Source organism: Daldinia vernicosa, assembly GCF_022497035.1.
Source record: "Daldinia vernicosa strain CBS 139.73 unplaced genomic scaffold F5Y00scaffold_13, whole genome shotgun sequence".
NCBI classification, from domain to species: Eukaryota; Fungi; Ascomycota; class Sordariomycetes; order Xylariales; family Hypoxylaceae; genus Daldinia; species Daldinia vernicosa.
In genome coordinates, this window is record NW_025953929.1 from 340,639 (window position 1) to 364,751 (window position 24,113).

The 24,113-nt window shown below is 47.6% G+C and overlaps 5 protein-coding genes across 5 annotated transcripts; 2 read left to right on the forward strand and 3 right to left on the reverse strand.

Annotated features, from left to right (window-relative positions):
* Positions 1-2,519: 2,519 nt before the first annotated feature.
* F5Y00DRAFT_28449 (uncharacterized protein) lies at positions 2,520-5,361 on the forward strand. Its single transcript, XM_048013433.1, has one exon. It carries the CDS (start codon positions 2,746-2,748, stop codon positions 4,801-4,803), a length of 2,058 nt encoding a protein of 685 aa, XP_047866690.1. The 5' UTR covers positions 2,520-2,745; the 3' UTR covers positions 4,804-5,361.
* A 2,295-nt stretch (positions 5,362-7,656) lies between these two features.
* F5Y00DRAFT_252085 (uncharacterized protein) lies at positions 7,657-10,393 on the forward strand (the record flags this gene model as incomplete). Its single annotated transcript, XM_048009895.1, has 9 exons — positions 7,657-7,730; positions 7,787-8,309; positions 8,369-8,497; positions 8,666-9,064; positions 9,119-9,120; positions 9,234-9,393; positions 9,447-9,504; positions 9,568-9,767; positions 9,830-10,393. 9 exons carry the CDS (start codon positions 7,657-7,659, stop codon positions 10,391-10,393), a joined length of 2,109 nt encoding a protein of 702 aa, XP_047866691.1.
* Positions 10,394-12,064: 1,671 nt separating this feature from the next.
* Positions 12,065-15,497, reverse strand: F5Y00DRAFT_268175 (ARM repeat-containing protein; the record flags this gene model as incomplete). Its single annotated transcript, XM_048012203.1, has 7 exons — positions 12,065-12,608; positions 12,665-12,773; positions 12,825-13,068; positions 13,164-14,333; positions 14,388-15,194; positions 15,263-15,321; positions 15,446-15,497. The coding sequence occupies 7 exons, from the start codon at positions 15,495-15,497 to the stop codon at positions 12,419-12,421; spliced, it is 2,631 nt and encodes an 876-aa protein (XP_047866692.1). The 3' UTR covers positions 12,065-12,418.
* Positions 15,498-16,816: 1,319 nt separating this feature from the next.
* Positions 16,817-19,808, reverse strand: F5Y00DRAFT_232001 (2-isopropylmalate synthase). The gene is made up of 4 exons (XM_048007104.1): positions 19,485-19,808; positions 19,239-19,383; positions 17,604-19,181; positions 16,817-17,542 (listed from the first exon to the last, which is right to left on the reverse strand). Exons 1-4 carry the CDS (start codon positions 19,490-19,492, stop codon positions 17,372-17,374), a joined length of 1,902 nt encoding a protein of 633 aa, XP_047866693.1. The 5' UTR covers positions 19,493-19,808; the 3' UTR covers positions 16,817-17,371.
* Positions 19,809-20,552: 744 nt separating this feature from the next.
* On the reverse strand, positions 20,553-22,638 carry F5Y00DRAFT_28533 (ferric reductase like transmembrane component-domain-containing protein). The gene has a single exon (XM_048013434.1). The coding sequence runs from the start codon at positions 22,499-22,501 to the stop codon at positions 20,618-20,620; it is 1,884 nt and encodes a 627-aa protein (XP_047866694.1). The 5' UTR covers positions 22,502-22,638; the 3' UTR covers positions 20,553-20,617.
* Positions 22,639-24,113: the final 1,475 nt, after the last annotated feature.

Genomic DNA, 24,113 nt, shown 5'->3' on the forward strand with positions numbered 1-24,113 from the left:
TTCAGGCGAACCCACAGACGGACCCGAAGGTCATGCAGTCATGCGGATAAAGACGCTTCACGACCGGGCTAGATTCGTTAGAATCATGCGTTTTTGGCCGGATCTCTTAGTTAGAGGTTCGAGGCTCGCTCGGCTGTCTGTCTTGAAGGATGGTATGTAGAGCTATTCAAAAACCGCGGCTCCCGGATGACTGCTTTCAGGTTGTACCTCGAAACTTTTACAAAGTACCTCTACTTTGATGTCTACATTAGTATCTCCTGAAGATCGCTTGCAGTAAGTAAGTGTAAGTATGTGTTATCTGTTAGGAGGAGACGGGATCGATAAGGCTGCCTTGCTAAATTGTCGTATCGAATGCAGATGGACTCATCCTGCCCCTCATCTGCAGCCAATTCTGGTCGTATTTGTCACTCTTAATATGTAAATTGACGACCAGCGGCGTGGAGGTGGGAGAACACGAAGTGCGAAGTGAGGAGCATCGGACGAGGGTCGAATCTGTACATAGTGTAAAAGTATAAGCGCTGAAGAAACGCGACAGGGGTCGATACGATGGGCAATCCCAAAGATCTCTCTTCATTCGGAGGGCCAACTGCATGCGTCGAAGAGGGTTCTAAGCTCTAAGCCTACCGTGGGTGAGGGGGCCGATTTAGGTAACTTCTGGACGGTCCTGGAAAGGATCCGCCCAGGCGGGAAAATACACACATTCGGTACAGCAGCAAGGCTTTCAGGCTTTCTGCTTGGCCGAGGGTCTTTGTTCTTTTAGTACGGAGCCTATGTATTGTACCTTGTTAGATCGGCCGCGCCACGGTGGAATTTACATATACTGTGCAAATGTTGCTTATCGGTAGCGATTTCTTTAGCAAAGATATCTGCGACGACTGTGCGAAGGAAACCTTGGAAATAAACGAAACCCACGCTTTGGGACGACAATGACGACGATGGGGAAAAACAAGGTTTCGTCATAAACTCAATTCGAACGAAACTAGGCATGCTTTTTCGATAAGAGAATGAAACTAGCAATAGTTTAATTGTGCTGGGGTCCCAATCCCACATGGGCATCAATACATCAATAGGTATAACCATTTGTAGGTAATTGTTTGCGGGAAGACAATGACGACATATATTGCATTAGGTTAGTACATATTTATTTGTTCTTACATACATATGTATGAAGATAGCGTGCATAACGAAAATAGGTACATCTGAAAAAGAGTATCTCCACCATGAGGTAAGCCAGCATAGCCAACCAGCTAACACGGCCAGCACGCGCAATGCCCACGAGCGCACATGCCCTATCAGCTCCGATAGGTTGTTCCGTTTGTTGAATGCGCGCACCTACCTAACTCAACAACGATCTCCAGGAGTTCAATTGCAACTTCCTAATGTTCGTTCGATCTTTTCCAAGGTCTTACTAAGGGTCGACCTAATAAAGGTGGTGGCGGCCGCAGCAGTAGCCTACCATTTATACTACCATTTGTACAATCTAACTTACCGTCTGTACCACCTGTACCTATCCTAATACTTCCTAATTCAAACTGCGCTCATTAATTAATCATTCCACCACCATCACCACCACCACCATCACCACCACCACCACCACTCCTCGTGTCCCATAACCTGTACTATCAACACCACCAACAACAACAACAACACCTCGAAGCTCGTGTCTAGCGCTGGTCCTAGATTGCTTAGCTGTTTCTTCCTCGACTTTATTCAATCGACACTTTTGCTCTTTCTATTGCTGGAATTTTAATCGGAAATTCTCTTGCTTCATTCCATAAGAGAGGGGGTTTTATTTTACTAACTATCTTGCGAACAAAGAAAAAAGAAGAAAAAAAGGGAACCAACAATTCACATAGTGCCTTAGGCATTGTACGATCACGGCGACAACCCCCCCCCCCCCAAAGGTACAGTTTACTTCATACTTGTACAACTACATCTTGGATACCCCCTGGACAATACACTACGGCCGCCACCTTGGTTCTGCTTTAGGCTGGTGATACCCCCTGTCCACTTACATGGATAGGTCGGTTGGGTGCTTTTCGCAAGCGCCTAGGCCTGTCATTGATTCCTACCAACTCCGCAGCTGCCCACTAGCACATGGGAAGAAGGCTGCATGCTCCTCAGTCGCTCAATTGCTCTCTATCTTAACGCTAATCTCCAAATCCCTCTGTTCATTCATCGCCTTGCCGAGTTCACCGGGGAGACTCTGTCTTCTTTTCTATATCACCAGCTCGCGAACTACCCAGTGTCGAGTGCCTGGCTGGCCATTAGCTTTTCGTTTTTCGCTTTTACGACTTTGGAGACACCGTGCTGATTGAAGAAACTACAGTTTGAACTACGTATTTACGCATATATCCGTACATCTTACTCTTTGCCGATGGTCAGCTGGTCTTAGGTTCTACGACATAGGTCTCACCATAACCCCCAATAATAGCACGATATCGCCTCCATGAACTCTTTCTTTACCTTCGGATTCCCATCTTAGTCCTCGAAATCAATCTTGTTATCCCGCCATTATTGCTGTAATATTTATTCATTCCACGAAACACATTAGAGGCCTGTGGCGTTTTCTGGACCTCGTGGTCCGCCAGTCGTCAAGCTGGAGTCGTAAGTTCCGTCCACCTTTTAGCGCGGGTCGCATAGCTTCAGATCGCTATAGTTGCTCCAGAGTTATTCTGTCATGGTCACTCCAATATCAATAATACCATATATAATCAAGCCTTTCCTCTTGTGCGCAATACTAATATGATTTGGCTCAGCTTCATCCACGTCGCCGCCTGGTCGCAGCACCGGAGCCCAAGCCCCGGCCCGCAGCGTACCTTTGGCCATCTTCGATCGCTCTCGAGCATGTCTCCGTCTGCTATTTCCCGGTCGAGATCCCCGGCTAAATCCCACTCTTCGTCAAACATAGCTACCGAGATGATGGTGCCGCCGGCGACCAACATTAATTCTCTTAGTGTGCCCGAACCTAGGAGAATGGCATCGCAAAGCTCTCTCATGGAGGATCAGGATCACAGCACTATTCCCGACCCTAGAACGCGCGCCGCGTCTATTGCGAGTAGTAATCTTCATCCAGATTTAGATCAAGAAGTCGCCGCGTTAAGCACGAAGCTCATCAATGCAATTAATCACCAAACTAATCTCGACGATACGCTCTCGGCGACAAGGCAAGAATTGGAGGCTTCCCGAGAACGAGTTAAAGAATTAGAGGCGACAGTAGCACGACAACAGGAAATGCTGACCGGTGATGTTTGGGTTAAACGCAAAAATGTTGAAAGCGAAAAGAGCAAATTACTCGCGCGCATTGTCGAAGAAAAGAGGTTACGAGCTGAAGTCGAAAAGGATAAAAAGAAGATCGAACAGGAGCTCGAGACATTAACAGTTTCCTTATTCGAAGAAGCAAACAGGATGGTTATTACAGCAAAAGAGGATGCTAAGAAAGAACAGGATGCCCTTCACCGGAAAAATGAACAATTAAAAGCGCAGCTAGCCGATACCGAAAGCATTTTAAGATCGCAGCAAGAACAGTTAGCGGAGCTCAAACTTGTCATGGAGCAGATGACGATCGAGCGCGAGGATCATTGTGGTACCGCGCCTTCATCTCCCGGATTTAGCAAGTTCGAATCGAGAGACGACGATACTCAAATATCCGAAGGTGGCCCGCATTCTGTCACAGAGCAGTTTGTTCCTACATACCCGACAAATCTCCCACACCTTATACACCCAGTGTTGAGGACCGATCTGCATGCCTATGATGATTTTATGTCACTGGTACAGACGTCGAAGAGAGCGTCTGATAGTCGCGCCTCGTCCGGATCTTATAGTGGACTTAACCCTCTTCTTGGCCTTACTTCTAGGCATGCCTCGGCTCCCTCAAATTCGTCAACGGCCTCTTTATCTACATTCGAAGCATCAAGCTCTAACACATCTCCGCAAACACCGAACACGCCTGCTTCAATCCTTAGTGCAGGATCTACAGCCTCCTCTGCCCCGTTACCATCACTAAAAGACACTAAATTTTATAAAAGAGTTCTAGCTGAAGATATTGAACCGACTTTGCGCCTCGACACGGCACCCGGCCTTTCCTGGCTTGCTCGTCGGTCTGTTCTCAGCGCCATGACCGAGGGGTCTCTTGTTGTAGAACCAGTTCCTACAACTTCCCCATTCCAATCCATCAGCAAACCCCAATTTTATCCTTGCTCGCTTTGCGGCGAGGCCCGTAAGGACGAGCCACACCTGCGAAATCATCGTTTCCGGACGAGCGAGTCGGATTCTGCCCAGCGGTATCCCCTTTGCAAATACTGCCTTGATCGTGTGAGGTCAACATGTGATTTCCTCGGTTTCTTGCGTATGGTGAAAGACGGACACTGGCGTGCAGAGGATGCAGAGTCTGAACGGGCTGCTTGGGAAGAGAGTGTCCGACTGCGGGACCAAATGTTCTGGAGCCGCATAGGAGGTGGTGTCGTCCCAGTTATTAGTCATATACATTCCAGCAGTGCCGAAGAAACGTCTATTCGAAATAGCCAGGACGTGAACAGGACTTCGATCGACGAAAATAAGATAGAAGTCGTACAACCTACCACACTCAGCGAATCCGGATCGACTCCGAAGCCAACCGAGCCTAATCAAGATGATAAGTCGGAACATGTCATTGTTACTTCCGAAGACCAGGGTGCTGGTAGCGCTGGAGACTCGATTGAACACCTAGAACTTACGGATCTAGACGCGGGAAAAAACCAACAACTTTCTCTTACAATACCTGATACAATACCTGATGCTTCTAGCAAAGAGGCGTCAGAATGATCCTCGACGCAACAATCATATCAACCTAATATCCCATTTCCTTTTGTCACGCTCAAAAGTTCATTCATCAGCCACGGCATTATTTTCGCGCGTACATATTTTCTCAGCGCTGGCCCTTAGACCCTTGTGTATAACACTTACCTTAGTCATTAGAGTCAGCCGAGGGTGGCGACCCACGGCGAATGGGTCGCGGTACTGGCTAGCATTGGTGCATTTAGCGGGCTGGTGTTTTCTGGAGTTTTGCTATTTTTGTCTGCATTGGGCGAGTGCGAGTAGATTAGAGCTGCCAGGCTCGGGTGAGTTCGCCTCAGGGGACCTTGGATAAGGATTGGAACCGGAGCTTCAAGGTTATCATATGGACGTGCTGCCGCTGGCTCAAAGGGGGGAGGCTTGGGGCGCTTCGGGCCGAGCGTAGTCTACGAAGACGAGGCTACGGAGGACCCGAAATTCGAGTTATATAATATGATGGTTAGCAATATATATTGCGCTGAAATGCTATTGCATGATAAGTCCTAATGTCTGATATCTAATGAATACTTAAAAATAAGTCTAAGTAAATGTCTTAACTTTTCCATTCCGACACTGATGTTTGTAACTGGGGATAAGTACCTATTGTACCTTAAATGGCCTGCTATGTTGCTTGGGTAGATCCAGAAAGCGATCCCCCTTCGCAGCTAAGTATATTATACGGCATTGTAACTTGAGACAGCAAAATACACCATATTAGAAATACGCTAGTGTACTAAGACGAGGGCATTCCCATATCGCCGGGTCCGAAGTAGATGAATGGCGCGTATGCATAGGTAAATTTCAGGGTTGTTTAAATTATCATACCCACCACTCCTTTACTCATTCCCAATTCGGACTTTGACCTATTATATGTGGACAAGACTCCTATTTAGAAGTAGAGGTAATTGCGATAGCCTCGTCTTTTTGTCGTTGACATGTAAGCCGTGATTTACGCCGGATTGCTTCCTAGTGGGTGGGTATACTAGTAGGCACTGTGAGTAAGAAGCGAGAATATATAGTTAATACCCCCTTAACTGGCATAAAATAGCAAAAACCCGATATTCGGTAGAGTACATGAAGTTTAACGCGATTCATTAAGATAAAAGGAAAAACCCTTGTAATATATTTCTATAATAAATATGATTGGCTAATGTAATAATATAGAACCAGTCTATCTTCTTTAGCCAACCTCGATGTATCAATACTGAAAATAATGGGTTTGCTGTTTTATGCCAGTTGAGGGGATAACTTCAAATGTTAAGCACGAGCTTTGATCCTAACTAAAATTAGACCATCGGTATAATTGACTTGGATCCGTCTAGATGCAAAAGTTATTTATCCCTGGGCTAGATAAAAAAAACCTGTTCAAGCCATACGTGTTAGGTAGCCTACCGTAACCACTTGGGAACCCAGAAAATTAAGCTTAAAGCAAATCATCGTGGAGTCGATACGACATGCATATTCCAGTACCGAGCACCAGACCCTTGATAGATATGCGGTGTGGCAGGCATCAAAATATAGGGCAAGGGGTCCGGTCTCGGGAGCGTAGCATTGATCAGCCTGGGCCCCGGAATATCTTGATGTATATTACTATAATAATTAGGAAATACATAGGAAACACTTGGTTGAATGCAGATTAAGTTGTAAGCGCAGATTTACACGTACCTACTTGCATCTTTTCTGCATTCCTTCCCCCAGAATTAATCGGAAGGGAACCGATAAAATAGCGGACCGAATGCTTAGCCCCGGCTGTCCCCGGTCATATGCCGAATTATACCTTATCTGTGCGATGTGGTACAATATTTATAGGCAATTACACTACCTACACTACATACCTGTATATCCAATGGATGTACTTGCCTTGCATGCAACAGGTACCTAAGGCAACCGCAATCTGCATTTGTCGGATCTAAAGTCAAAGCGTCTACATTTGTAACCTTGGAATATGCCACACAAAATAATGGTACACACTACCTAAACTAATTTATTTTCAGCTTCTCTCTCAAACCTCCTTTTTCCCCCCGCACGGGACTGAACCACCGCATTGCAACGTTGGCCTTACCCGGCCTCGCTTATATATCTCCAAAGAGCTGGGGCTAGGCTGAGCTAGGCTAGGGCAAGTCTATGGGGGTAGTATCAGAGATGCCTGCGAATGCTTCGTCTTCTATTAAGAGATCGACCGGGTTGATAATCCCGTAGGGCTCCGTGGGTGGACCAGCCATCTTCCATCATTATTTTACCGCTCAAATCAATTCTTTTTTTAACCTTCTTATATCATTTCTAGGCTTTCCAATGCATACGACGTGATACGAGAGTAGCTTTAACATAAGTTCTACTGTATATATTAAGTACGATACGACCCGACGATCTTCGACTTTATCGTATTGAGTGATATATAATCCACCACGACAAAAACATCGGGTCTGGCACGAGGACGGACTAGTTATAAAACTAGAGCCGGGCTAGCTAGCTGCTGATGCCGCGGCCGCTTTCCTTGGGATGGATAAAGCTGGTTATTAGTTACATCGCGGGTCCGATTCTTACCAAACTTGGGACCGCTGTGTGACTTTAGATCCGACCTTAGATCCGACCTACGAAGTACCCACGACGCTAAACGGCCCCCGTCTTACCAAGCTCCGTAATGACCATGGTGCCGGATCCCGATATTAAACTTGCCTCCTCGTCTCCGCAGCCGACGACACCTGCTAGTACCGTCAACTCCGACCCTAGAAATGCGCCGCCTGTCAAGCGGCGCGCTCCCATTGCATGCCGAAGGTATCGTATATCGTCCTGATAGGTAGTAAAACCGTCACTAAACCTCGGGCTCTTCTTAGATGTCGCCGAATGCGCAGCAAGTGTATTCATGACAAAGCACCCCCGTGCAAGTCATGTATAGAGGCGAATGTGCCTGAAGAATGGTACTCCAATTTCTAAGAATTTCCTCATTCCCTTTCAAGCTGACACACAATGCCAGCGTCTTTCCTAATCGCGGAGACTCGGACCAAGATCGGCAGTTTCGACATCCGCGTCTGAGAGCCGATAGGAAGGCCAGAAGTGATGCCAAAGTTAAGAATGAGCTGCCTGCTTCACCGGGCCTCCCACGCAATGCTCTTGCAGACTATAAGCCCCCTAAGCCTGATAATGAGTGGGAACTTCTTCCAGGGGTCGATACCGTCGTAGACGGCATCAATACCTTTACCAGGAACTATTTCCAACTGGGTTTCATTCCAAAGAAGATGTTTCCTAAACTTGTCAAGGAAAACCCTTCATCTGTCAACGTATTCTTACTACTAAGTATTCTCGCTATTTCTGCTAGGTTTAATAAGACCATAATAGAGACCTACGGTGATGGACTCACAGCGGTAACCGAATTTATGCACAAAGCACAGTGCTTGGCCATTCACGAACTCTACAAGCAGCCCACCCTCGAAAGATGTCAGGCTTTCTATGTGCTAAGCATCGCCGAGCAAGGAAGCGGGAAATCAAATACAAGCTATGTAAGATGACTTCAGGAGAGTGGTTAACTAGACGATTTAGTAATATTGACCTTGAAAAGATCAGTGCAGGTATCGCCTTCAGGATGGCTGCCTTGATGCGACTCCATCGAGAGGAGGCGTATAGCCCCATCACAGAACAATCGCCTCTAGAGCACCGGGTTCGGGCAGAGTCCGCCAGACGCACATTCGTGAGTCAATGGCCCTGAACTATCCCAATTCGATATGACAGCCTTTTATCCTCAATATATTCCCGACTAGTTGGAGGCTAATCTAACGGATATTTTTTGAGCACACAGTGGATGTTACATAGTATGTTAAATCTATAAACTTGCATTGTATTTCCCCTAACGGGATAGCTAGGCCAAGACAACCTTCATTCCGGTCCATACAAGCCATTATCCCTCGCACCCGGCGACATTACGGCTCTTCTTCCTAGCGACGAAGCAGAATTCGATACCGGTAAGATCCCCGAGCGGCGCGCAGCTCTTGACGGCACACCGCCCGCCCTCCAAGACCCAAGCCTTACCACACTTCAGCCGAGGTCCCTATTTGCATCCTTGATGCAGGTCCACAACTTATGGGGAATCATCGCTCGACGACTTCTTTTTAACAGAAAATGTGGGCGTCCCAACGATTGTTCCAGTGAATACACCAAGTTGAATCGAAAACTTCTGGATTTTGAGCAGAATCTTCCGAATGAACACACCTTTCACAAGGTTACACTGAGCGGCTACAGGAACTACGCAGAAGACCTAGTATGAACAGAATCCTCCCCCTTATTCCGAGTGTATTAATAACACTGGCATCAGGCGTATCTTGGCATGACCGGCTGTCTTCGACTTTGCCATATTGTTCTCCGTAAAGAATACATGGAAGAGTACGTAATTGTCACTGAGCTTCGGATTATGCTAACATATCAATCAGTATGATTCGTCATGCTCAAGGAAACCCTTCTCATTCCGATGTTAAGTTCTACAAGAGCATGGCGCAAGAACTATTCTTCAATGTCAGAAAACTGTACTCGCAAATCGAAGCTCATTACGAAGCCGGGGTTGAAGTAGGGAGAGTTGGTTCCCAAATGGCTGTGAGCAGATTCAACGAACATCTCGTGGTTAGACTTTTACTGAATCTTCATAGGGCTTTATTATCTACGGTTGTGGATTGCTAGCATCTTATCTGTGCAAATTCCCCCAACGTAAAGTCTTACCCCTCCCAGACAGGGTGTCGATCAAGGATTTCGTTTACTAAGTCTGATTAGTGGATGTTCATCACGCAGGACAAAGTATCAATACTATACAAACGGAAGGCCGCAATATGTATACCCATATCGTAGCTATCCTAAGGGAGTGCCAGAAAGCATGGCCTCTTGCCGAGACTTGGTGCAACGGCTTGGAGAAATGGTACCAGGATCCAAATCCCAAGAGGATATCATTCCAAGCTGGCACCATGACCGATGGGGTAAGCTGCCTTATAAAAAAAAACCGAATAGCTAGGTTCAGCTATATTAACTTTACCTACAGAAAGAACCCCAGCCCTATGCCCTTACTGTTATGCACCCCCGAACAACCACGAGCTACGTTCAGTCTGAAGCCGTGCAGCTCGGCCGGATACGCTCTACACCACCAACACCGTACGCAGACGAACGAGAGCAGCTTGCAGTAAGGGAAGATCCAGAGCCCCAGCGACTCGCGCCGTTACAGCAGACACAGCCTGGCTTCGCTCAGACCGTTTATCTCCCGCCCTTATCACAGACGCCATATCACCAACAATCAGCGTCACCACAACCGCATCACCCGCCTCAGCAGCAGACCTATCCACAGCAGGTCTATCCAAATTCCGGGCTCGACATGCTAGCCGAAGCATCCCACCATATGCCTATGCCAACACCTACGACAATGGACCCGTATCAACATCAGCCCGCTGCTTATTACTCCGAATACCCACCCGCCGCTGTTCTTAATGATGGCTTCGACAGTAATTTACAGATGCTTGTCGATGGTGCTGGTGGACAATGGCCCCCGGTAGATCCTGCGGGCCTGGTGTATAGCACCTACGATATTCCTAGTTATCTTCCCCAGCCTTAAGACAAGGTAGTATAAAGTAGCACTCGATGTACTACGGAATGGCCCTACCGCGTCTATTCGGTGAACTGCCGGAGACTCGCTACTACTTGCTACGGTCCTATAGTAGCGATTAACATGCTGAATAGTATCACGACACGATATGACGAATTTGTTTTCAGAGCGTTCATTATATTTATACGTGTATCTCTATATACATCTATACCCATGCTGTATCTAACTGTCCACGGGAGTTTGTTTTCAAATGGGATTTGTATTGGACGTGGATTTGGGAAGGGAAACGGAATAGGAATAAGACTAACACACCCTTCTAACGCTGTATGTATGTACGGATATGAGGACGGAGGGCGGGAAAGGATAGGGTTATTTAGTTATGCTGTATATAGGTACGCACGGCTTTTTGAGAGATACCTATGGTGCTATTATCAATCTATTTATTTCCATATCTATATTATCTAAGTCTAAGACTAGGTCCGAATGTAGGGAGGTTAGTTCTGTGTTCGGCGATGGTGTTATGACAACAGCGAGTGAGTATCTTATGGGGTAGTTATAGAATTACCTATAAATCCCTGTTTAGGACGCCGTATTCATTTCTATCTACCTACCTAACGTATTGATATATTGAAATTATTATGCCTTGCATACTGGAAATCAAAAAGGGATGTGGGAATACGGGCTGGGCGAACAACATACCATTCCTGTGTAGTCCCGTCTACCTACCTAAGGGTTGAAAAGGGGGGTAGGATCTGAGGGGAGAGGAAATAGGGGCGAAAGGTAGCATACACTCAACTCCTATTTCCCCAAACTTAGATTACATATCAACTACAATTCACAGCAAAGATATTGATTCATAATAATATTAATAATAATTACCAGCCAGCCTAGCATTACATTACCATATACTTGCAGACTACAAGGGCGATTGTCATTTACAAAGACGAACGAAGTCTACAAGAATGACATTATTATTTACAAGTCAATCCACGACGATACAGCTCATCTCCTTACAATTACATGCATTCACACATCTCAAGCCCTAAACTAATCACATGTACATCCACTCATTCACTCATTCAGTTAAAAGTCAACCACGCGGGTAGAAACTGCCTCTATTTGTTGGATATCAGCACTGAACTACCGCTATCGAGCAAAGCTATGCCCACGCATTGCTCATTGCAAACTCTTTCGCGCAGGGTGATAGTTACAAAGCGAGCGAGTCTCGAAGCCAGACCCAAGTCCAGTCCGGTCCGGTTGTATCATCACAAAACCGACCTCAACCTAAACCCTGCTACGACGCTCAACTCGCCCGGACCGGCGTGACGAAAAGTTCCAACCTCTCGTAAATCTTGTGCGGGCGCCCGGGTGCTTCGTGGGACCGAGTGAAAATAGCTCGTCCTAGTAAAACAGACCCTGAATCCCTTGACGCCGCCGGTTGAACTACCAATTGGGCTTTTTCGTAACATGTCTATTCACTTGAATTAGACTAGAAAAAAACCTCGGCGGAGTTGTGCTGGGCCTGAATGTCCTTCTCATGACATAATAACGTCCTCTCTATCTTTTGCTTTCGCACCTTCGCCTTTCCTTACATGAATTCGTGGCCCCAAACCCGGAGTAAAGGGGCGTACATGACGTGATCTTCTCTCTAAAAGGGACTAGACATATCTCCGTTATGGCTTTGCAGTCCAAACCGAAGGAAAACTCAGCAAAATGTGTTGGTGTATGGGGTAGGTGTGTGTTGTGACGGGGAAATTTCCATAGGTGAATTTGGTGGCAGGGGGGGTATTGGATTACTAGGGATAAGGGGAATAGGGGAATAGGGGAATCTATATACACATGGGATTCGTTTGGTGCAGGGATCGGGGAGGGAAATTCTGATGCTGGGTTCCCCTCCGAACTTTGTATACAAGGCCAGACCTGAGTCGGGCTTGCTCGTCGGGAGGATCAAGTGTGGTGACGCGAGGTAGTGCATTTATATGAATGGGGTGGGGTGGGGTGGGCAATAACTCTCAAACGACTCGATTGCGAAGCTCAGGTTTGTTGCATGATAGCCTGGGTGCCGCCTAGTTGTCGCTTGACTTGCTCTCGGGCCCATCGGGCTGTGTCGATCGTACGAGACTGGAACTCCCTGTTGGTCTTGGTCTCCTTGATCATAGCAGTGATCCAGTCTTGTCTGAAAGCTTCAGCAAGCTCGCCATTAGGGAAGGCATCGGCCAAGTCACTGATATCTTAATTAGCAGTTCGTCTCGAGACGCGAAAATTAACGTGTTATCTTACCCAATAACTCCCATTGAAGATCGCATGAGAGATTCGCTGCGGTTCATATCTTGGGATATGATGTTCAGCAGCTGGAAGATGGACTGCACATAGGGCTGGAGAGCTGGGGCTTTTCAATTGTTAGTATATACATACAAAATGATCCTGAAAGATGACGTACTCTTGCCGCTCAGCTTCATGGCACCAATAATGCCACCCCAGGCGTCCATAATACCTTCCCGTAGGGATATGACGTAGTCGTAGAGCTCATAAGAACCGTCGGGAGCAGCCGTCACAGTCGCGGCCTGTTGTAAGACCTGGGCGACGACAGATAGATAAGTCTCGAAATGCCCGCCAATAGCATTGGCAATGTCGCCAAAGCATTGTAGGATGGCGGGCTTGAACTGATTCGAGAGGGTTGTACTCTGCACCTGATTTGTTAGATGTATCGTTCAATAGATGATCAGACGTATAAAAATAAATTTCAAGCGAAAAATAGAAAGTATGGGAAGAGACAAACCCTTAGATTGTTCAAGAGGTAATTCATGAAGTTGTCGCAGTACGGCTGGCTGCGCTCGCCCATCGATCGAGTTATGTCGCTAACCAGTCCAATGGCCATAGAGCAGAGACTGGGCTCTTCTTGATTTCCGAGTGCGTTATATAAGAACGGAGTGAAAGCATCCATGTACTTGACGAAATCCTCTTCCATCGCGTTCGCCAACCCACTAATCGTGGCGAAGATCGACTCGGGGACGCTGGACTTGGCTCCAGCCGTGCTGAGAATCTGAAGCGAGACCTGCATGATCCTGTCTCCCTGGGGAGATATTTCCTTCTCTAGTCGCTGGATAATTGACTGCAGGACAAAGCTCAGGCTCGTCTGCATCTCTTCCAATGCAATCTTGTCTTCTATGCTGACGACCTGGTTTTGAAGGGGTATGGTCTCTTCGAGTCGCTTGATGATCACATCGGAAAGTTGGGCGATAGCCGGGAAGCTCTCCGTCGCGGCATGCTGGACGAAGGCGCTGAGAACTTCGTAAGAAGTGGTACGAACGGAGGTTTCTATGTTCGGCTGCGAAGTGACAGATAGGAGATTCTGAACACTAGAGTTGAAGTGAGGTGTGATAGGGTTGGAAGTCGCGTCAAAGTCTCCAGAGAAGCGTTCTGCCAAATTCATCAAAGCCCAGCAGCAAGACGCTGCCATCTTAATGTCGTGGACACCGGCAAATAGAGACCGAATTAGAGGGTCCAGGTGCGTGCTAGGATCAATAGCTTGCGAGCAAGCATCCGTAATGCGGCCGAGAGCGTACGCAGTTGAATCCTTAACGAAAGTAGAGCTATCTTCCATCATGCTGATCAGGATGGGCAAGGCCTGCTTGACGATAGGCTCGAGGACCTTTTCTTCGGGCCCTTCCATGATTGCTCCGAAAGCAGCCACCGCGGCTTCTCGGAAGTGCCAGTCTTCGGATCGTAAGTGCAGCTCGACAAACTGAATGACCGGTTGGATGATGTTGGCTCCAACGGCTTGGGCGTAAAGCTGGAGGCATTGGTATGCGGCTCGTGACAAGTTATACTCGTCATCTGTTGCATCCTCGTCTTGCTTGGTAAGGAGTTGTAGCAGAGCAGGCACAACTTCATTAGTCGCAACTCGGGCGAAGTTATAGAAGGGGCGCATCTGATCGGCACTATCGACCTATACAAGTTTTGTTAGCCAGTTATAAGCCCAACGCGGACTATGGCGACATACCTGCGCGTTGTCCTCCTCTATGTTGATCTCTTCTTCACACACGGTACTCCAGAATTCCACGGCAAGCTTCGCAACGTCCTCGTCGTCGTTCTTCATGCCCAAAATCGTCAGACCAAAAAGGGCCTTCTCCATGTAGTAACGCATATTCTCATAGTAGAGACCCATTATACGGTTGAGACAGCCGAAGGCACCCTGCTGTATGCGCGCATCATCGGCCTGGGTAGCCTCGCAAACAACCTGCATGATGTAGTTTCTCTCACCTTCATGCTTAAAGTTGTTACCAACGAACTCGAGCGAGTCGCCAAGTGCGCTTATGGCGGAGAAACGCACTTCGGCGTTCGTCTCCTCCTTGCGCGCACCTTGGACGACAGCGGTAAGAATGGCATTAGAGTGTCCGATCAAGGCAGTTCGGAGCTCGGGATCCTGACTTTCGCAGATGTAGCCTATACAGGTCAACGAAGCTTGCTTCTGATGAGGCGCGCCCGCGCTAACATTTTGAACCAAGACCTGCAGAAGATCTGGCCATTGGTTCCTAGGAAGTTCAATAGCGGCGATAGCGGCGATGACCTGAGCGGAGGCTTGACCGGCTTGCGCGTTGTTAGAGGAAAGTGTCTGGATGGCAAGCTCCTTGACGCGATCCTTGGTCTCTTGATCGGTCTGCTGTAGCCATTTGAGCTGTAACTCGTTCTGTCGGGCAAATTCGCGAGCACTGAATGCGTTCTTCAAGGCTAGACCCGCAGCCACTCTGATGTTGCCCTGGGCATTTTCGTCTGCCAATGACTGAACTAGGGTCGCCAAATACAGGGGCTAAAAGCAAAGAGGATAGGTCAGCTACGGTCGATCAACTCCGAAATTGACCAACGATGGCAACTTACAAAATTGTTCTCGGCAGCTTGGGTTAACTGTTGCTCGGCACCGGTTCGCGTAGCCGCGTCTATGGGGAGAGGGGCGAAGGATCAGTATAGAGCTCGGTAAAAACATGACGTGTAGGTACGAGCACGCGAGGCGCTTAACAGTCAAAGCGACCAGAAAAAACAAAAAATCACGGGAATACATACCTGGCGACAGCGAGTTGCTGAGAACAGTGTTGATATCACTGTTGTCGGCCATGTTTTCTGCGCGACTGGCCTCTTCGTCTTCCTTTTTTTCACGTGGATTCCAGGGTGTTGGATATCAGTCTTGTGGGTTTGGTATTAAGTCGTTTCCGTAGAATTTACGAAGGGGGGGTATTTAGTCGGTGGTAGACGGTCAAAAAAAGCCGAAATGCGGCTGATAAGTGGTGTAAAAGAGGTGAGGGAAAGCAGAAGAAGACCGTTTGGGTTCTATTAAGGCTAGTCCGAGACTGCGAAGAAGGTATTGTCAAGTCGTTGAGTTGAAAGGAAAGTTTTTGGGAGAAAAAGGCGAAAAGATTAGAATTGCAGAAGTCGCCGGTGGACAGTTGGAGTGCACCAGTAGCGACCTTTTTTTTTTCTGGCTCCCTAAATAAAACCTAACGAGGTAGGCGGAGTGATGCAGCGGGTCCCTTTTTTATTTTATTTTGTTGACACTCACGACCTGCGACTTTGCAACACTTGCAACACTGGCAACACCTGCAACTTCCCAAAGCACTAGGCTAACAGGGAAATGACGAATCTGATAGAATTACCCCGTCAACTCAACTCGTAAGATGGCGCTAACAATAATATCTGTCGTCCTTGCCTGCTTTGTTTCCCCTAAAAAGGAGGGAAAGAGAAGAATAAGATGGTAGGTGTGTAGGTATGTATGTAGGTAGGTAGGTTAGGTAGCTGCCAATAAGGTAGGTACCTAGAGGGAATGAATGTGCAGAATGCAAGTTGTGTGCCCAAGGTACATAGGGAAATTGAGTCAAAGTGGTGTAAGAACCTTCTATTCTTTTCTCGAGAAATAGTTAGGCCAAGGTCAAGTTTAAAAGGTTAGACAAAAAAAGAGGTGTGCATAGTCAAAGGAATAAACGGTGAGCCACTTCTTTAAGGTACCATACATGTATATTTGGTGTATCTATCATAACTGCATACATTTGATAACTAGAACATTTGATAGAGAGCTCCTACGTACATAATGGGGACGTAACCGTGCCTATCATATGTACCTACCTTCCGCGCCCTAAAATCTTATAGGAATTTCGGGCATATAATTCGCCCAGGCAGAAGGGCATTGACTCTACACTAGCTGCAAGCTTAGGTACGATGCGTGCAGCAGCTCAACAGCTCAATTCGTATGTACCTACTCCACCAGCTACCTAACCTTACATTATGTACCTATAGGCTGCAGGTTTAAGATGTACCGCCTTATACTGTACTCTTGAAGTATGTGTTAGGTACATAACATACAACCTTAGTCTATCTGACATGTCAAGTACTACACATAAAGCCATGCACGTATTCAGTTAAATCTTCTAAACCAATCGATCCCATTTGTGGCGCTAAGCAAATATCTATGCACATACATAGACGTTGAATCGGTTTAGTTCACATGTTTGCGAAATCGGAATGCGGATTGTCAGTTCTTCCCGCAGCTCTTCCCCGCATTCGTCCCAGTGCCCATTCAAGGGTACGGGAAGTTCGTCCCTTGCTGACCACGTACCATGTACCTACATACCTAACCTACACGCTCGAGCCCTTACTGTATGTTGATGACAATTCCCACACAATCCTTCAAAAAAAGGGGGAAGTGGGGGATACTCAGCCGCAAATGTCCACCGTCGTCATTGCTAATCTCACGTTTGAATACTTGGCTTTAAATCAACGCTCTTCACTTTACCTATTCATCCCCACGTATGTACTCTAAGGTATGCTTTTACATAAATGCAAATATGAGAAGCTGACCCCTTGTCATGCTTCAACATGAGTCGAGCGCCTCGTTTCAATGCAGACACACTTAAAACCAGATTGTTGGACCACATGCTTTTTCAAATGCTTTTTTTATTCTCCCACATCCCGATGCCGTAGATCATCAACCAGAAAAACTTACATCCCATTTGCTTTGGCTTCTAAGCCCTGAACCGTCTCGGACGGGGCGTCATGAGAATTGACACCTCCATTTATGGCACTGTTGTAGTCGAGCTTTAACTCCTGACTGAGGCTTCGCGCCGACGCATGTTTATTCAAGACGGGACTTCCCGGTCGGCTGAGGATGAACTGTTTGAACGATTCCGTTAGAGACAACACCAACGTTTGCTAGCTTATTATAAGTACTTACGTTGCTGGCAGCGCTTAGAAGGGCTATGAGAGAGCTCTGTACCACATCTTCGTGTATGCCAACACCCCAAACTTTCTGTGACGTGCCAGCAGCAGTACATTCTATGTAAGTAGCTGCTTTGACTTCTCGACCGCCTCCTATGGCGTGCTCCTTATAGTCGGCAACGTCCAGATCAATGCCCACACCTTTTAGGGCATTTGCTAGCGACGAAATAGGACCGTTACCACGACCGCGAAGCTGGTATTCTCTGCCGTCAATAGCGACAATACCTTCGAAAACACGGGCCAGATTTTTAGTTTCTTGTGTGGTACCAGGTGCCGGTGGGACCGGGGATGATGATCGGTCAAATGAGATGGAGTAGTCGATAATGTTGAATCGAGGGTGCTCCTGGAGGAAGTACGTTTGCTCAAATAGATCAGTGATCTCAGCCGATAGAAGCTCTCTACCCAGCTGGTCTGCCCTCCTTTGCACTACCTTGCTAAATGCTATTTGCAGGCCTCGAGGAAGATCAAGCTGGAGTTTGCGCAAGATGATCCAAGCGGCGCCACCCTTGCCACTCTGAGAGTTGACACGAATGATAGCCTCGTATGTGCGGCCGATATCCTGAGGATCGAGAGGGAGATACGGAAGCTGCCAGTAGTCCTCGTATGACTTGCCCTCCAGTTCCCGCTGCATAAAACCCTTCTTGATGGCGTCTTGGTGAGAGCCACTGAAGGCACATACGACGAGAGACCCGCCGTACGGTGCCCTGGGGTGGACGGGGATCTTATTGCAAATTTCCACAGTGTCGACAACCCGGTTTAGATCGGAGAAGTCGATATTCGGGTGGATACCTTGGGTGTAGAGATTTAAGGCTAAGGTGACCAAGTCAACATTTCCCGTCCGCTCACCATTTCCGAAAAGGCATCCCTCAACGCGGTCGGCTCCCGCCATCTGCGCCAACTCGGCAGCAGCAACGGCACATCCCCGGTCATTATGCGGGTGAAGAGAGACACAAATCTTTTCTCGCTCGCTAATATTAGTACAGAAGTACTCGATTTGGTCGGCATAGACATTGGGCGTCGACATCTCGACAGTTGCCGGAAGGTTAAAGATAATGGGGTTTTCGACCGTGGGCTCCCAAGCGGCTTTGACAGCTTCGCAAATGCGGATGACAAACTCGGGGCTGGTATCAGAGAACGTCTCGGGGCTGAACTCGAAAGCCCATTCCGTACCAGCTTGTTCCGGGTCATCTTTAGTAATTGAACGAGCATATTTAGCGCATGCTACCGCCCTCTCGATGCTCTCTTCTTCAGTAAATCCAAACACGATACGTCGGAAGCATTCGCTCGTTGCGAGGTAGATGTGTAAGAGAGCCTTCTTAGCGCCTTTGAGGGAGTCGACAGTACGGCGAATGAGGTCTTCTCGGCACGGTGCTAAAACTTGCAGCCAGACGTCGTCGGGTACGGCCCCAGGGGTCTCGACTAATCGCCTCGTAAAGTCGAAATCCGTTTGCGACGCAGAAGGGAAGGATACTTCGATCTCCTTGTAACCGAGGTCGACTAACATCTTAAAGAATCTCCATTTTTCGTCGCCATTCTGTAGAATTTATTATCAGACCATGTTCGTAGGTACTAAGGATACCGGCACGCAAACCATTGGGTCGACCAGACTTTGGTTGCCATCCCGTAAGTCGGTTGCTAGCCATCTCGGCGCCTTGTCGATTGTCTTGGAAGGCCATTGGCGGTTTGGGAGGTTTAGAGGTGCGAATTTCTTGTACTTTTTCGAAGGATCTTTAAGCCTGTGCAACAAATCTTTGTCTCAGCCTCGAAGTCCTGATCATGGATTGGCCCTGACGGGAATCCTCATCTTATATTGTCGGGCGTCTTTGGTACTACTTACATCGGCATGGTGATGGTGGGACCACTGCTTGGTGGGAGCGCAACGCGGGGCTTTTGTTACGGGTAGATCGAATGTACCTAACCTTTGAACGTACGTAGGGGAGGAAGTATCACGGTCGTCAAGAATTGAATTAAATTAAATTAGAGTTGAAAATAGGAAGTTCGAATTGGTAATTCGCCAAAGTTTAAATTCCCTAATCGAGAGACGAAGAAAAGAAGGTCACACTTATGAGTCAGAATCCAATTCAAAGTTCAGACTCATCCATCTATTTCGGTTACTTAAGGTTCTTTAATAAAAATTTCGTCAGTGCCGTCTGCGGACCAGTCTACAGTCTTTGATTATTGAGAAGGTGGGGTTTTCTCTTTACTTTCCTGCAAGGTAACCCCGCAGGTAGGCGACTCCACCCCTGTAGCTGCATTTACTGCCTACATAACGAAATTATACCTATCCTTTGCGTGCCTCATGTGCATATATAGCGGGGTACTCCTTACTATGTAGGTGTTGTACTTATGCTTCCGTGTTCGACTAACACGACGGAACCGTCCACTATAAGCCATCCACTACGACTCGTCCACCAAACACAAGGTAATATCATTCAACACAGCATGGCTTGTATGTCGTGACTTACATCCATATGCAGAAACGTTTACCAGCAGGCTCGGGTATAGCCCTTATCGGTATGACAGTTACAAATCGGCGCAGTTTAATTCGAACACAAGACAGGAATGGTGTTTTCATCACTTGTCTTTTATAAACAACGCTGGCTTAAATTGCAGCTCGCGAATGTAGGTACAGGATGGCCTAATCTCAAGCACATCGTAACTTGGGGCAATCATAATATAGCCAATAAGCTCAAGAGCCCCTTAGTATATGACAACACGGAAATCCGTCTTAGTTTCAGCCCGCTAACGCCTTTGCTATGGATTAAATGCAAAAACAGATACCCTCCCCACTTGCACATTTGTATATTGTTTCTAGCCTACCAGGGGTCGCAATCCTCGTGATGCAGTGCATTTCAGGGGCTATAAACCTGGCAGCCGAAGGATTTCGTCCGATGACGGCCTCGTTCACGATAGTTTGATAGTCCAGAATATCGTCTGCGCCGAAAAGGCCCGAGTAGCTCTGATGGCTATTTACCATGTGAAGCTCTCTTCTACGAAATCGACTACGGAGCATTCGTCCTGAACGTCGCGGACCGCCTGTCGCACGTCATCTGCTAGGGCACCAGGGCCACATACCGTGACGCACATCGCTCCGACCTGCTCCTCGACCTCCTTCCTGAGCAGGGTAGGGATGTTGGGTCGTCCCGGAAACATCTGGACCGTGCTGGAAGCCGAAATAATCTCCTTCGTGTTCTTCGGTCGCGTAACGAACAACCGGATGTTAAGAATATCTCTTCTCCTTGGCATCCGTAGTATCTCGTCCATCCAGGGTCGCACCCACGTCAGCGACTCGGTGTCACGCATTATCCATACTAGTGTTATCCGCCTTGTCGCAATTGTCCCCTCGTCAAAGCCCACGATTAACGGCTTGAGGTACGAAAGCTGATGGGTGATACCAGTCGAGCCGGCAAATAGTACAGCATGACCATACGAGTCAAGTGAGTGATGGCCTGCGTAGGGGCCTTCCATGGCCGCCCTGATCCGAATGGAAGGGGATCCCTCCTTGAGTGCTTTTTCATAAAGTCGCCGGGTGAAACCTGTGTGAGCACCAATGAGGAAAGACACAGAGGTGGTGCCTCTTCTTTGGGACTCGTTATCATCTTTATCTTCGAGAGCTGTCGTGTCGGCCTCGGGATGGTGTTCGATCCAGGCGATAGAGAAGGGGTGGTTCTCCCACGGACGAATTCCCATGAAGCGGATATATGCGTGTGTTCCCGGTGGGATGTCAACATGACGAGGTAAATGCATCGTAACTCGAGTTGTGTCACCAGGTAGGGGTTCTACAACGGCTTCGGTAAAGCCGTTCCGTTTCGACCAGTTGTTGTAGGCGAGGCGGAACATGCGAGCTAGCCGTTCCACTCCCCATAGTATGAAAATTGTCCACATCCACGAAAGCTGGGGAAGACCACCGGGAAGAGTCGCCGTCGCACAGTGAACCCAAGTCATGGCGAAAATTATAAAGGCTAAAATGATGTGGAATGAGAGGAATGTTTCATAGAAAGCGTGTCGAACTGGCGAGAGGGAGAGGAAAAAGAGGATAACGAGAGCTATCGTCCCAGCAAAGCCAGAAGCAAGAAAAGTGTCATGAATCAACCGGTAATTCATACCATCGTATCCGTGGGCCGCCGCGGCGACAACAGCCCACGCAATCGTATGTATAACAGCCTCTATCACGACCATCCGACCCATCCATCGATGAAGAAGATTGTAGGTGTCAAAACTAACCCTTAACAATCCGATAAGAGGGTTATTACGACCTGCCATGATGATGAGAGGGACCATATTGACGAGGGCTAACGTGCCAGAACGCCCTCGAATCTCAGCAGCCAGAGCGTACCGATTTTCTTGGAACCAGTTCTCGTAGCACATGTAAACGAGGTTGCTTATCAAGTAGATGCCTAGGATAATGGAGTGAAGTCGAGAGGGCAGGGTACCTATGCTAATAGCAGCAGATAATTTGATCTCTCGGTTGTGTCGCTTCCTCCATAGAGGGGCATAGATGATATTTCTCTTCAACCACGGCATCCAACCCCACTGCGACCTTTTCCAGTAAGTTTGCTTGTCTGCCGGGGTCGACATGGCTGAGACGTGGCGTATCTTGGTCCATGCTATCTCCATGAGACGGGTGGCAAGTACGATGAGCGCTATGATACCCAGCGTCCACCACAGCATTTCCTTGAATAGCATGTTATGAGGCTGATCCACACCATTTAATGCCGTGGAGAAAGGGGCTATGGTCGATTCCGGCGACGTTGCATCTGTTCCGGTAGCCGTATCTGAATCCCGGAGTGCGAGTATTGTAGTTGGTGTAAGTGATCCGAAGGCGGTGACCCGCCCGCGGCTTATTAGCGGCATGATGTTTTGAGTACCGACTTTACGGTATGTGTATTCGCGATCTGCGTTGCGAAATATTGAGTATTGAGTATTGATATTATTCGAGAAGTAGCAGAATGAAACAGGCGGGTCCGAGGAAAGACAAGAAAGTCTATAGATAAAGGAGATTCGCCCCGTAATCCAGAAGCCTCGAGGGCAAAGACCAGTATTGATATGCAATATTTTATGAATGCATTGTCCTGCGGAACAACCGAGGCGTTAATGAGAGAATGTCGTAGTAATTCTTTGTAGGACGATGTTTTATCCTTTATCCTTTGTCCTCGGTGCGGCAAGAGCGCGCTTGTCACCAATTTTGCTAGAAGGTAGATATAAACAAAGCTATGGTTGGAAGAACGAGCAGGTATGGCGTATGGCGGCAGTCTTGTTCCCTTTGTTCGCCGTGAGGCTAATCTTGGCAAGCGGAATTTCAGGCCGTTAGCCGAAAAGTTGATATATTCCAAGTAGGGAAGGTGTGGGGGTATAGTTGGCAATATGGTCTTCGTGATATATTGCCTACCCAGTTAGAGAGATGGTGATTATTGGGTAGATGAAGTAATTTGGTGGTGCGTTTAGCAATGTGGGTTTGGTTTCCGGTAAAAATGCCTGGGGGAAAGAGTGAGTGAGTGCACTAGTATTAATGAAAGTGAAGCAGGGTCAGGTGGGAAATTAGAAGTCAAAATTAGGCATGCACCGCCTCCTTTTAGAAGTAATTCTGAAAGATTGGAAAGACTGTGATAGAAAAAAAGAATGTGTAGTTGTAAAAGTGAAGTTGTAAAGATTAGGTTGGGAGGTACCTACCTTAGAAGCTTGGTTTATTGCGAGAAACAATAAACGATAACTAAACGATAAACGATAAACGATTAGCTCATACAGCCACCGATATATCACCCAAAAGGAAACTGCTAAGGCCGGACTTACAGACTTATCAATAATAGAACAAAAGTACGGGGAACACACGAAGATCACCGAGGGAAGATCCTCAAGTTTATGCAAGATCCGTCATCACCGGCCCTCCCCGATTTTGCCCCTGACTGGACTGATTTCACAATTTGCGCTATAGCTCTTTGCCATCACAACTGGCTAAAAGCCTTAAATCACACTAGAATCATACAACTATCAATCCAGAATCGTGGAAACTTAGCAATTACCTTATTCATGTATCCAGCCCGTCGAATGCTGGTGTCGAATTCTATGATATTTCAAAGGCCGGTTGGCGAACTGATTAAGTGACTATATTCGCGGTTCCTAGTTGCCGTGATACGAACTCAATGATTCGCTCACAAGCGCTTGACGCTCCGCCCTTCTCTCCACTTACCCGAAAAATTTGAGGTGCAGGGGTCCTAACCGGATCTGATAGGTCCAGGGGTTTTGAGTCGTGGCTTGCCAGGGTATAACGGAAGGTCCCAGTGTAACCTAGCAGTCTACGAAACAAATTGTTTGATTGGTGGAATGTTTGCTTCAGGAGGCCCAAGAGGGGCCCAAGAGGGCCCTTACCTGCTGAAAAAGCACGACTTCAGGGGCGAGAGGGGCTGGAAATCTCCCTATGGGCCCCTCACCAACGCTAATTCCAGCAAGGTTAGGCTGAACTTGGCTT

Bases quoted from the DNA above. Each gene is read 5' to 3' on its own strand.
- F5Y00DRAFT_28449 (XM_048013433.1), top strand. From the start codon at position 2,746: ATGATTTGGCTCAGCTTCATCCACGTCGCCGCCTGGTCGCAGCACCGG.
- F5Y00DRAFT_232001 (XM_048007104.1), bottom strand. The intron at 19,182-19,238 runs GTTTGCGTGCCG...TAAATTCTACAG, and splicing joins AAAGTCTGGTCGACCCAATG to AATGGCGACGAAAAATGGAG. The intron at 17,543-17,603 runs GTAAGTACTTAT...TCGTTCAAACAG, and splicing joins TTCTAAGCGCTGCCAGCAAC to TTCATCCTCAGCCGACCGGG.
- F5Y00DRAFT_28533 (XM_048013434.1), bottom strand. From the start codon at position 22,501: ATGCCGCTAATAAGCCGCGGGCGGGTCACCGCCTTCGGATCACTTACA.